Raw genomic sequence first — 11622 nt, 5'->3', positions numbered from 1 at the left:
AGGGAAACCTGCCAAAGGGCAGTAGGTTGCTGAGGCAGCTCGCTGTGGCTCCCTCTGGAGACGGAGCCAGGGCGGGCTCCTTGGGCGACTGCTGGGGAGAAGGCCCAAACACCACCCATGTGGTCCTGTGAGGCCGGGCAGTTGTGGGGTTAGAGTAGATTGCTCCCCGTTGGCTTAGGGTCCCAAGATCAGCAACCCCATAGCAGAGGGGTACCACCTAGGCACATGGGGCTAAAACCTTGTGAGGAAGGAGTGACAGTAGAACTGGCATGAGACTATTAGGCCAACAGCAGGACCAGCATGGGATGACTTGGCTGACGGCAGGACCAGCACGAGGCGATGGGGCTGATGGCAGGACCCATGCCTGGCAAACAGGCCAATGACAGGACCAGCACCAGGGATGAATGGGCTGCTGGCAGGACCAGCATGGGGAGACTGGGTTGACGTCAGGACCAACACTGGGCAAACAGGGCAACATCAGGACCAGCATGGGTCAACCGGGCCAACAGCAGGACTAGCCCCAGGCAAACAGGCCAAAGGCAGGACCAGCGTGAGGTAACCAGACAAACAGCAGGACTGTCACCAGGCAAACAGGCCAATGGCAGGACCAGCACTATGTGTTTTCTATGTCTAAGTGACCAAGTGACTGATGATTTGGGTACCTCAAGTTTTGGGGGTCTGGTTTTCAGAGGGTGGGGCTCAGCACTTCCTGAAACGCAGGCCCTTTAAATTGACTCAAGTTGGGGCCCCAAAATTGCTGCTTACGCTTGTTAATTTAGGCCTTAACTCTAGCATGACAAGCAGGGACTTGGAGCCATCTGTGCCAGACAGCTAAGGAGTCCTCTAGCTCCTGTCAAAAACACACATGCAGGTGGAGGGCTGGGGCTGGAATGCATACGAGCATATGTGTAATGGGGACTGAGGTGGGGTGAGTGAGTGTCAGGAATGGGGAGTTACTGAGGAACAGAAGGGCGGTGGCGGGGGGACAGATCTAGCTCGTCCCTGGCATCATGGCCAGAGGCGTCTGAAGATGGGATCTGATGGTTCATGAGTTTCTTATCAACAGCCTTCACTTGCCCCAGAGGGGCTTTATTGTACATCATGCAGTATATGTAACACCAGATACGTGGCAGTAGAAAGCTTTGGTTTATCTAAATGTAAGCGGGGGCTGAATGAGCTCTCCCCGGACATCTAGTAGTGAGCTGAGGGACAAGACTTCAGGAACAGCCTGTGCTTGCATAGATCAGTGGTTCTCAAACGTTTTTACTGGTGACCCCTTTCACATAGCAAGCCCCTTATAAATTAAAAGCACTTGTTTATATATTTAACACCATTATAAATGCTGGAGGCAAAGTGGGGTTTGGGGTGCAGGCTGACAACTCGCGACTCCCTGAGGGGTCCCGACCCCCAGTTTGAGAACCCCTGGCATAGTCACACACTACCTGGGTGCGCAGCATGATGGAGCTGCTTTGCCAAAGTGATCACTTTTGGCTGGGGTTGGGTTACGAGTCACTTGAGTGCAGGGGGAATGAAATGTTGTTGTCCTTATTGTATGAGTAAAGGGGGACAGAAGTGTACTTAGCCTGCCTTGATTGAAGGGATCACCCTGACTTGAATCTCACGCACTAAGCAGGATGCCAAATGCCAGTAAAGGAAAGAGAAGGTAGGAACAACAGATGTTCCTGCCTGGTGATGTGGGCTTTGCTTGAGGAATGCTGGACACCATTTGATTCTCTCCTCTCTGCTGTTTAAAGACAGCTGAGATTCCTTGTTTTGTTCAGTGATCACTAGCGCTGAAATCACTGATAACCAGGCACTGAGCCTTAGACCTGCTGTTGGATGGTGTTGCAGTGAAAGAGATGGTGCAGCCCTCAGCAGCAGGGCGGTTCCCCGCTGCCCTCTGAAATCTCTGAATGGGGTTAAGTGGTGGAACCTCAGACTCTAACCTTGCAGCAGACAGACCGGGGTGGCAGAGGGAGGGTGGCAGCAGAGAGGCCAGGGTGGCGGAGGGAGGGCGGCAGCAGACAGGCCAGGGTGGCGGCAGAGGGAGGGCGGCAGCAGACAGGCCGGGGGGGCGGAGGGAGGGCGGCAACAGAGAGGCCGGGGCGGCGGCAACGGGAGGGCAGCAGCAGAGAGGCCGGGGCGGCGGCGGCGGGAGGGCAGCAGCAGAGAGGCCGGGGCGGCGGCGGCGGGAGGGCGGCAGCAGAGAGGCCGGGGCGGCGGCGGCGGGAGGGCGGCAGCAGAGAGGCCGGGGCGGCGGCGGCGGGAGGGCGGCAGCAGAGAGGCCGGGGCGGCGGCGGCGGGAGGGCGGCAGCAGAGAGGCCGGGGCGGCGGCGGCGGGAGGGCGGCAGCAGAGAGGCCGGGGCGGCGGCGGCGGGAGGGCGGCAGCAGAGAGGCCGGGGCGGCGGCGGCGGGAGGGCGGCAGGAGATAGACCCATAGTGCCGTGGCTGACGGCGGCAGACTTTAGCAGTGGCAGCTCAGTGAACAGTGGCAGCTGTGAGCCACTTGCAGTGGTGACTCAACGCCTACCCGGCTGGGGGTGGGCAGTGAATCCATGTGAACGCACCTCTGAACTCTGGGTCTTCGCTGACCAAGGACAGCAACTGTGAGTGGGGTGCCTTGTGGGGGAGGGGAATGGCAGGTTAAAGGAGCGTTTGTACATCTGACTTTCACACTGCAAGGGGAGACCCTGCGGCAAAGGACACTGCCCAATCTACTCTGGGGTGGGTGTTAGTTCCTGGGCACATACTTTCGAATCATGGTTGTGGTGTTTTTCCAAATGAATGCTGGGTTCCTTTTCCCTTTTTATTAAAAGTTTTCTTTGCAGTCACAGATTCACTGCTTGTGAGAGGGAAAATATTGCCTCTTAGAGTCTCCCTGGGGTGGTGCTTAATTTTCCCAGATTATTGGGTTGGGGCTCGAGCAGGTTCTGTTTTGTATTAAGAGGAACCCCTAAAAGGGGTGCAGTTAGACACTCAGCCATCCTGCACCCTCAGTTACGTTGTGCAGCCCCAGTGAACTCATGGCTAGTGCCCAGGACAGAATATGGACTTCTCCACACTGGAATCTCTTGCTGAAAAGGGCGGGGTGAATAGCATGGAGGGGCAGGGGGGAGAAGAGTGTGGGTCAGACTCATTTTTCTCTGGATCTCACGACCAGCCACAGCAGTGAAACACCGTACAGGAGAGGGAAGAAGCTGTTGTAGGAGGCACCCAGCAGCCAGAGTGCAGAGAAGTTCCTCATCTCCACCGCAGCCGTGATGTACGCAATAATTAGCTGGGTCTGGACCCAAGTCAGGACCTTATACAGCAGTTTGGTGTGCCAGGACTTCGCAAGTGAACAGAGAAAAGGGTGAATCCGGTAATCAGCCTCCACCATCGCTGCCCAGCACAAGAAGCCAAACACTTGCCCTGGGTGGAGCCCGTGCCACCAGGCTGAGAAGGCAAAGGTGGCCAACAGGGGCTGGGCGGGGCTGCGCTGGAAGACGAGCCTCCTCAGCCACCGGGAAGTGCTCTTGTTCCAGGTCCTGGTGAAGAGGGCTATTCTGTTGGTGGTCTCCAAGGTCCATATGTCTGCATCAGAGAGGTCGCCGCAGGCAGCCTCTGCACCGGGGGCATGGCCAAGCTCCAGCCCAAAGCCCGCTGCGCTGAGGAGAGCCTCGTCGAGCACCCACTGGGAGTAATACGCCAGTTTGAAGAGTAGGGCAGAATGCCACACGACGTACACACAGCCAAAGCCGGTGCAGTCCATCAGGCAGGCCAGTGGGGCTCCGCAGCTCCTCACAGCCATTCTCAGCAGGTGCAGAGCCAGGGCACAAAGGCATTTCTGGCCTGCAGCCCTCAAGGGACGCGTGGGCTGTGACATGCATGAGCCCTGGATCTGGACCTGAAATCTCCTAAAGGAGCATAGCGGGCCTCCCAGCAGGGCAGGGAAAAAGAGCAGGTAACTGCACAGAGGCAGTGCCTGCAGCAATGGCTCCCTCCCATCCCCCCATTCAGATCCCATCGTCACCTTCCCTTCGTGGATATCCAGAGCCAGCGATGTGACCTTCTGGGTCTGCAGCATGAGAGACGAGAGGGCGATTGTCAACCTGCAAGGGGGGGAGAGAGCAAGCAGAGTGGCTGTGATAGGAGTCCCGCTGTGCTCGCCAGGGCTGGTGTTGCCCTGAATGGACACACAGCGCTGCTCCTGGAACACGCCCACGGTGCTGTGTGCAAGGTCGCGCTGTGTGGAGGGTGCCATTTTGAGAGCAACATGGCTTCCTCCACGTGGCATGGCCTTGTGAAAGTGCCGGAACACGGTTCTGGCGTGTCCCGGCTCTGCCACTGCAAGGGGGCAGCTTGCAGCATCGGCCCCTTCTGTGCTGGCTTGGATTGAGGAGCATTCTGGCTGCATGGGGCTGGACCCCTGCCTGTATAAACATCAGGTCATAGCGGGCGGAGCTCTGCCTTGGCCTCCCTCTCTGTGCTGCAAACACGACTTAATAAGCAGCCACTAACCACTGGCCTGCCTCTCCCATTTGCCTGCCTTAGGCAGCTGTACAGGTGCCTGAGCCAACCCTGCTGCATGTCTGCAAAAACCTGTGGACGCTGCGAGCTACAGTGGCACCAACCTCAATACCCACGCCACACACCCGGACCTTTAAGCCTCAACATGCTTAGCGACTGCCTGGTTATTTGCAGTGGGCCTGCTCTGCTTCCGTATGTTCCCCTGAACGTGCATGGCACCGTCCCTGCATCTTGCCAGGAGGAGCCGGCCGGACCCAGGGCGTAGTCAGAGCGTGGGGTGCCCAAGTGGGACAGCTGAGTCAGGACAGGGATGGGAGCAGACTGACATCCTGATGAACGAGAAGTGAGTCCATCACCGTCAGTGCTGCCCTGGGGGGATGCTGAGCGCCCGGCCTGGCAAGCAAATACTGGAAGGGTCATGAACATTTCACATCTGGAAAGGTATATGGAGAAGGGGCCACCTGATTTGAGCCCTTAATGACTTTGGGAGTTGCTGAGCATGAGACAGAAAAGGCAAAAACCAGGCCGTTAAACGGTGGGGGGAATCATCTCCTTTGAATGCTGAAGCATGCATAGGAACGACAAGCTTTGTGAAATACCGGGACAGCTTGCTGCAGCATTTCATGTGAGAAGAGAGTGCATGGTGTTAAGGCACATGGACTGTCCTCGGGAGTATGACTGCCCCTAGGGACCACACCAATTCTCCTCTGTTACACCCATACAGCCCAGAAAAATCTGGACAAGTCTTCATGCAAAATCTGGCCCAGGCTGTGTCATTTGAGGAAACAGGTGGGCTTGTGCATTGCTGTTTGGTACCTGACGCATGGGGCTCCTTGTAAATAATGTCCCCTGTAGTGCAGGCCCAGGTGGCAGAGAGTCTGCCAGGACATCTGGAGCACAAATGCCCACGTGTGGACCTGCAGTGGGCCGACTGAATGGAAAATGGCCACGGAGCAGAAGGTGGGGATGAAGAGCATCAGGGCATACCATCCCATGGCAGCACACGCTAGAAGGCAGCCTCCCACCAGGAGCAAGACGTACCTAGAAGAAATCAGAAATGTTTGCAAAGGCTTTCTGAAGCCGTGGCGGTTCAATGGGTTTGGCACTGCCCAGCACCAAGGGCCGACAGTCTGCAGGTGAGGTGGGTGAGATTCTCTCCTGGGCTGGCTTTGCCCTCTCCTGTAGCTTCTTGCCTTTGTATGGATTACCCCTCCCGCTGTCCTCCCCCCTTCCTCGTCAGTGCTCCTTCAGTGGTCTAACAGAGGGTGCCTGAGGACCAGACAGCTCGTGGCACTGCCTTCCTCTTGCTTCATTTCCAGACTCATTCCCCCACACCAACCCCAAAGCAGACCTGGCCAAGTGCTGCATTTTCTCCAGGCACTCTCCCCTGCCTCCAACCAAGCCCTGCTGGGTTCCCTCCTGGGAGGCTCTTCCATGCCAGCAATCGCCGGTGATTCTCAGGGTTAAGTACATTTTGTTTCTAAATCTTTACAAACTCACCAGCATAGCCCTGCTCTTTAGCCAGCCCTGCCACCACGTCGTCTCTGGGTCGACAGAGGCTAAGTTCCCCACGCCAGTGCGGCTGTGTTTGACACCACCCCCCTGGGCCTCACACTCTTCTCTAAACCCCTGCCAGTGTCTCCTGGGCAGCAGGCGGGACATTCCCCACACTGCTGTGCTCAGTTCTTCCTGGCAGAGCTTGGCACTCCCCCAGGGGCAGAGGGAAACCATGAGGGTCCATGAGGCTGTGCCCTCCCGGGGCCCCAAGGGGCATGGGAATTTGGTACAATATTTCCTGCTCCAGATTCGTTGCCTAACTCTAATGCAGCACCATGCTGCTGATCTTCACAAGCATGAAGGCGCTGAGCATTGCCAGCTCTCTGATCTCCAGGGACTCACCACCCACGAGCATCGTCTTATGCTTTTCTCTGCTTTAGTTGCCCGTTTTTTCCTGTCCCTCCACCCTTTAGAGGCCGGGTATCTCTGCAGCCTAGATATGCATCTAACCTGATTGCTGCTGTGACTGACAGGGTGGAGGATGCCATCATTCTGTGAGCTAACCTGTTGGGCCTGTGGGAACTCTCTCAACCTCCCAAACAGACAGGTGCCACTTGTGAGTTTGCCCTGCTAGTCAGCCAGGCAGCTTTCCAGAGGACTGTAGTCCATGGTGGATTCACAGTAAGGGCTCCAGTGAAGTCTTTTGATTTGAACTTTGTATGTGTTCTCCAGGCTGGCCTTTGGCCCAAACTGTCCAACCTGGGCATCCAACCCAAAGTGACTTGATTTCTAAAGGTGCTGATGACCTGCAGTGCCATCACATGCTGGTGGGAGAGGGGGCAGTTGGCATCTCTGAAAATGTAGGCCTTGTATCGTCATATAGTTGCATACAAATGCTGTTGTATCCAGCTGCTGGCTTTCCGTTTGGTTCATTGTATCACTTGACTGACCTGCAGGTCCCATTAACTCCAGAAGACCTGAGTGAACTTGGTACATTGAGCTCCTCTCCCCATTCTTTCCTCAGATTATAACCCGTGACTGCTGCCTACATGCCCAACTGTGGAGGTGGGGTTTTATAAATCACCTAACAGGAACACTAGACCCTCTGCCAGTCGGGGAGACTTGTGCTTCTGAGTCACTTAGGTGCCTTTGAAAATCCCACCTGAGGGTCACAAGTTCATCACTGATTCCTTGGAACATGACCTGTGATTTGGATTCATGTAATTGCTGCATCTTCAAGCCAGATCTACTGTAGCTTGCAGGTCTTTATGCAAATAATGATACGTAGATGACCAGCCCTAGAGAATCACGAAGTATCTCAACATACTTTACAAACATTAATTACATGGGGTGAAACCAAGGCACAGAGAAGTTTTGATAAGGTCACAATGTGAATCAGTGGCAGTCATGAGTAGATACAGAGAGTTTTGATTCCCAGACCCTTGCTGTACCCATCCTCCTTCCCTAGGAAAGAGGTTAGCAAAATTGCCTCACCTGTGAAACCTGCACTTCGACTAGAATTCACCACCAAAGCTCACAAGCATGGAATTAAAGCAAACATGAAAGCATACCTGGCATTTAACGAGAGAGACCCAGAGGTGCAGAGATAGTGAAAGGAAACGGCAAATGGAAACGCAACCAGCTGGTAGAAAGCTAGAGGGTGAAGAGCAAGTGGATTTGCCCAATCCATTGAGAGCCTGCTTTTCAAGAGAGTTAATTCTGCAATAGTCTTCAGTTCCTGGGGCACCTAGATGAAGAACTGAAATTTGTATCTTTTCCCCTTCTCTTTATATGGGGCAGGAAGGTGGGGTTAAAGCCAAACCCCAGATAAGCAGTGTAAATGTGTCTGTCAGAGAGCAAAGCCAGCGTGCTAAGGAAACGAGATTATCTGAACTGGGGGGCCTGGCACACCATGATACATACAAGGAGAAGAAAAGGAAAATATTCTCTTTGTTTTTGTAAACGCTATTTCTGCTAAGTGCCGACACCCCAGGACTTGTGTTCAGATGGAAAACATGCTGCTTCATATTTGGGCTGCTAAGCTCCTGAGCAACCTCCTGCTTTTCGATCACAGGAAGCGTTACACGCAGAGATAAGAGAGCGTTCTTTTCCAACATGTAGCTTAAATACCAGGCTATTGGAACACCTTGACGAGGGGCGAAATGACTTCAGCAATTATCCAACGACTAAAGCAGGGCAGTTGCATTTGCTTGGTCTCTGTGTTCTGCTACCCCCGCCCCTGCAGCTGGACGGTGTCACATTCAAGCTGTTGGAAGGGCATGGAGGAGCCAGTGGAAAGACAGCAAATGAGCTAGGCCTGCTGCCATGGCTGCAGGAGGAGTTCAGGAGCACTACAGAGACAGAACAGCTCCTTGCACACACCCTGAGATGTTTCACGCTCAGGTTTTCCCTTCTCATGATCTCAGGGTCATTGACAGCAGCCTTGGCTGTGTCCCTGGCCAGTTTACCTTCAATATGTAGGTGTGTAACATTAGGCTTTAAAATACTGGCCTAAATGTATAGCAGAGAGCTCCAAAATGTGCAGGCAAGAGCCACACACCCAGCAGCCATGGTGCAGACAGTTCTGCTCCCAATGAGTGCTGTCCTGAGAGTCCCTCGCTCCAGGGAACATCTGAGGCCTGGACACGCATTTAGCCAGCTGGCTTTGTTGCGTGTAACAGAAGGGTATTGGATGTCCTGCTTCATCAGAATCCCTCAGCTCCAAGTGGCAGCAATGACTATGCCTTCGAAGGGAGTGAGGGAACATGCCAGTGGAGCTGGCTGTTCCCAGCTTCCCTCGGTCAGGCCAGGCCTTTATTTCTATGGGGGATTCACAGCATGCGGGGATGGCAGGAAGCTGTTGGCAGCCACAGGTGAGAAATGAGAATATGGAGCAGGAGCCTTCCCATCTGCGTGGTCCCCAAGGGCCATTCCAGTGCAATAAATGTGCCGGTGCTCTCATCCCTGTCATGGTAACACAACTGCGGGACTGAGAATTTCGGGGCAACCGTCAGGCATTTCTGAAAGCTGGACCCTGCACCAACACTAACCCCAGGTGCACACACATATATGGGGGACCAGACGTCCCAGTATTAGGGGCTTTGTCTTATATAGGCAACTGTACCCCCTACCCTGAAAACAATGTCCCGCTTTTTCACACTTGCTCTCTGGTCCCCCCACGTATGCAGTAAGTTAAGGGTCAGTTTACCAGTGGTTACGCATTCACCTACAGATCACTTTGCCCCCATGAAGGGAAGATAACCATCACTCAGCACTGTCCTGTGCTCCTCCCACAGCAGGACAGTTTATTACCCCACTCAAAGGCTGGCAAACCAGGGCATGCAGAGGAAAGACCCCCCCCACACACACACAGATAGACGTGAGCGTACCAGGAGCAAACAAAACAGACCTCAGCAAACCAGGCAACGTAGAGTTAAGGTGTCATCGCCGTGTGCCCCTTTGAGCCCTACGCAGTTCCTCGGGCTGATCACAGTGCCTTTCCCCGGCTGCCAAGCCACAGCAACACGCACTCCCTGGATCCGCGGTGCTGCACAGGGCCCGGCAGTGGTCCATTGGAGGAGAGGAAGCAGAAGGGTGATTGGGAGTCATGCCGGGCATAGACAATGGCAGGTGGTGTCAGGGAAGGGTGATGTCACATTCCCAGGGTTAGCTCCACAACAGGATTTAGGCACCTAACGGCCTGATCTCTATTGGTTATGCCCAGTGGTGCGGGGATTAAGGCATTTGCTTGGGATGTGGTCAGGCATCTGATGTGCATAGGTTGGGAAGACACCTGAGGAACAGATTGTGGAAGTGGGACACCTGCAGACAGTGATCCAGGATGGTGGGATAGATCCATAAGCCTGGACCAAGAAAATAGACTTGGAAATGCCTTCAGCATCTGTGGAGAAGTAGTACAGTTGATTAAGAAACATGAAAAAGCTTTCTCACAACATCCTTTGGATTTCGGGTGTGCCACCCAGATACTGCACACCGTACCCACCGCAGTACATCCTCCAGTTAGGGAATGATTGTGAGCAATTGCGCTCGCTTTGGATCAGCTGCTGTAGGAAAGGATAAAAAGAGGTGTTGGAAGCTAATGTGACAAAAGAGGGTCACAGTCTATGGGCTGTGTCCACTGTGCTGGTTAAGACAAAAGACATGAAACTGCGCTTTTGTGTAGGTTCCTGAAAAGTGAACCAAGTCACCCATAAAATACCTATCCCTTACCTAAAACTGAAGATTCCTTAATGGTATTAATGTCACAAGTTTCTTTCCTACTGTCGATATAGCAAGTGAGTAGTGGCAAATTCCCGTGGCGCCAGAAGACCAAGAAAAAACTGCCTTTGTAACACCCATGGTACTTTATGAATTTACAAGAATGTTATTTGGGTTATGTAATGCTCTAGGGACATTTCAGAGATTGGTAAAGCATTGCCTGGACTCTGAGAACTTTGATACCGTTTTATTGTATCTAGACATTGTTGTATATTCAAAATCTCTTGAAGAACATTTGCAATACTTGCATGTGGTATTTGACCTATTTGGGACGTGTAGTGTCTTCTGCAGGGTGGCTACTGATCCAGAGAAACTGAAAGTGGTAGAGGAGTGGCCAGTACCTGCTACAGTAGAAGACGTTCTTGGGCTTTGTCAGTTATTGTTGATTTCTTAAGCACTTTGCTAAAGTTGCTCTGCCATTGAATGAATTGCTAAGAAACACTGGAGGTAGGAACATTTCTAAAGCTGCCCAGGTAAAATGGAGCGCGTAGTGTTAAGCAACATTTGAAGAACTGGTTTCAGAGTAGCAGCCGTGTTAGTCTGTATCCGCAAAAAGAAAAGGAGGACTTGTGGCACCTTAGAGACTAACCCATTTATTTGAGCATAAGCTTTCGTGAGCTACAGCTCACTTCATCGGCTGCAACGCTTATGCTCAAATAAATGGGTTAGTCTCTAAGGTGCCCCACGTCCTCCTTTTCTATTCGAAGAACTGAAATTTTTCCTAGTACAACCGCCTATCCAGATTCTGAACTACCTTTGAGAGCGTACATTGATGCCAGCAACAAAGGCCTGGGAGCTATTCTTGCTCAGGAGCAAGATGGCAGGGAGTGAGTTCCCTGTTTGTTTGTTTGTTTTTTTCCCCGTCCCTTAGCCTTGATTTTATTTAGGGTCATTTGTACTGTTTCAACCACATCTGAAAAATCTCCTTTAGGCGACAGGACAGACAGCTTCCCAGCCATCAGTCAAACCCTGCTTTGGAGTGTTTGCTCCACATAACTGACATATTAAAACACGGTATGCTTGTAGAGTTGTGGCACCGGCGGCCACCTCCACAGGAGGGGAACCCCAGCCCCGGGTCCTGTGGCCAGCCCCCCCAGGGACGGTTAGCCCGTGGCACCAGCGAGCTCGCGGGGAATTGCCCGGGCCTGAGAGAAAGTCAGGGGGGCCCCGTGGCAGGCAGGGCCTGGGAAGGATGGGGGGAGGGGCTGCAGCGCAGCACTCTGGGGCGGGGCCCGGCCCGGCCCGGCCGCGCGCTAGCTTGGCCCCGCCCCCGTGGCCCCGCCGCCGAGGGGCGGGACCGCGCCCACGAGGGGGGCGGGGCGAGTGCGCAACGCGACC

General features: G+C 53.9%; 1 protein-coding gene across 1 annotated transcript; it reads right to left on the bottom strand.

Moving 5' to 3' along the window:
* Nucleotides 1-3133: 3133 nt before the first annotated feature.
* MBOAT4 (membrane bound ghrelin O-acyltransferase MBOAT4) lies at nt 3134-7239 on the bottom strand. The gene is made up of 3 exons (XM_073343168.1): nt 7169-7239; nt 5326-5550; nt 3134-4091 (listed from the first exon to the last, which is right to left on the bottom strand). The coding sequence occupies exons 1-3, from the start codon at nt 7237-7239 to the stop codon at nt 3134-3136; spliced, it is 1254 nt and encodes a 417-aa protein (XP_073199269.1).
* Nucleotides 7240-11622: the final 4383 nt, after the last annotated feature.

Source organism: Lepidochelys kempii, chromosome 4 (assembly GCF_965140265.1).
Source record: "Lepidochelys kempii isolate rLepKem1 chromosome 4, rLepKem1.hap2, whole genome shotgun sequence".
In the NCBI taxonomy this organism is placed as follows: domain Eukaryota; kingdom Metazoa; phylum Chordata; order Testudines; family Cheloniidae; genus Lepidochelys; species Lepidochelys kempii.
Note: the sequence above shows the minus strand (reverse complement) of the source record. Positions and strands in the feature narration are given on the sequence as shown.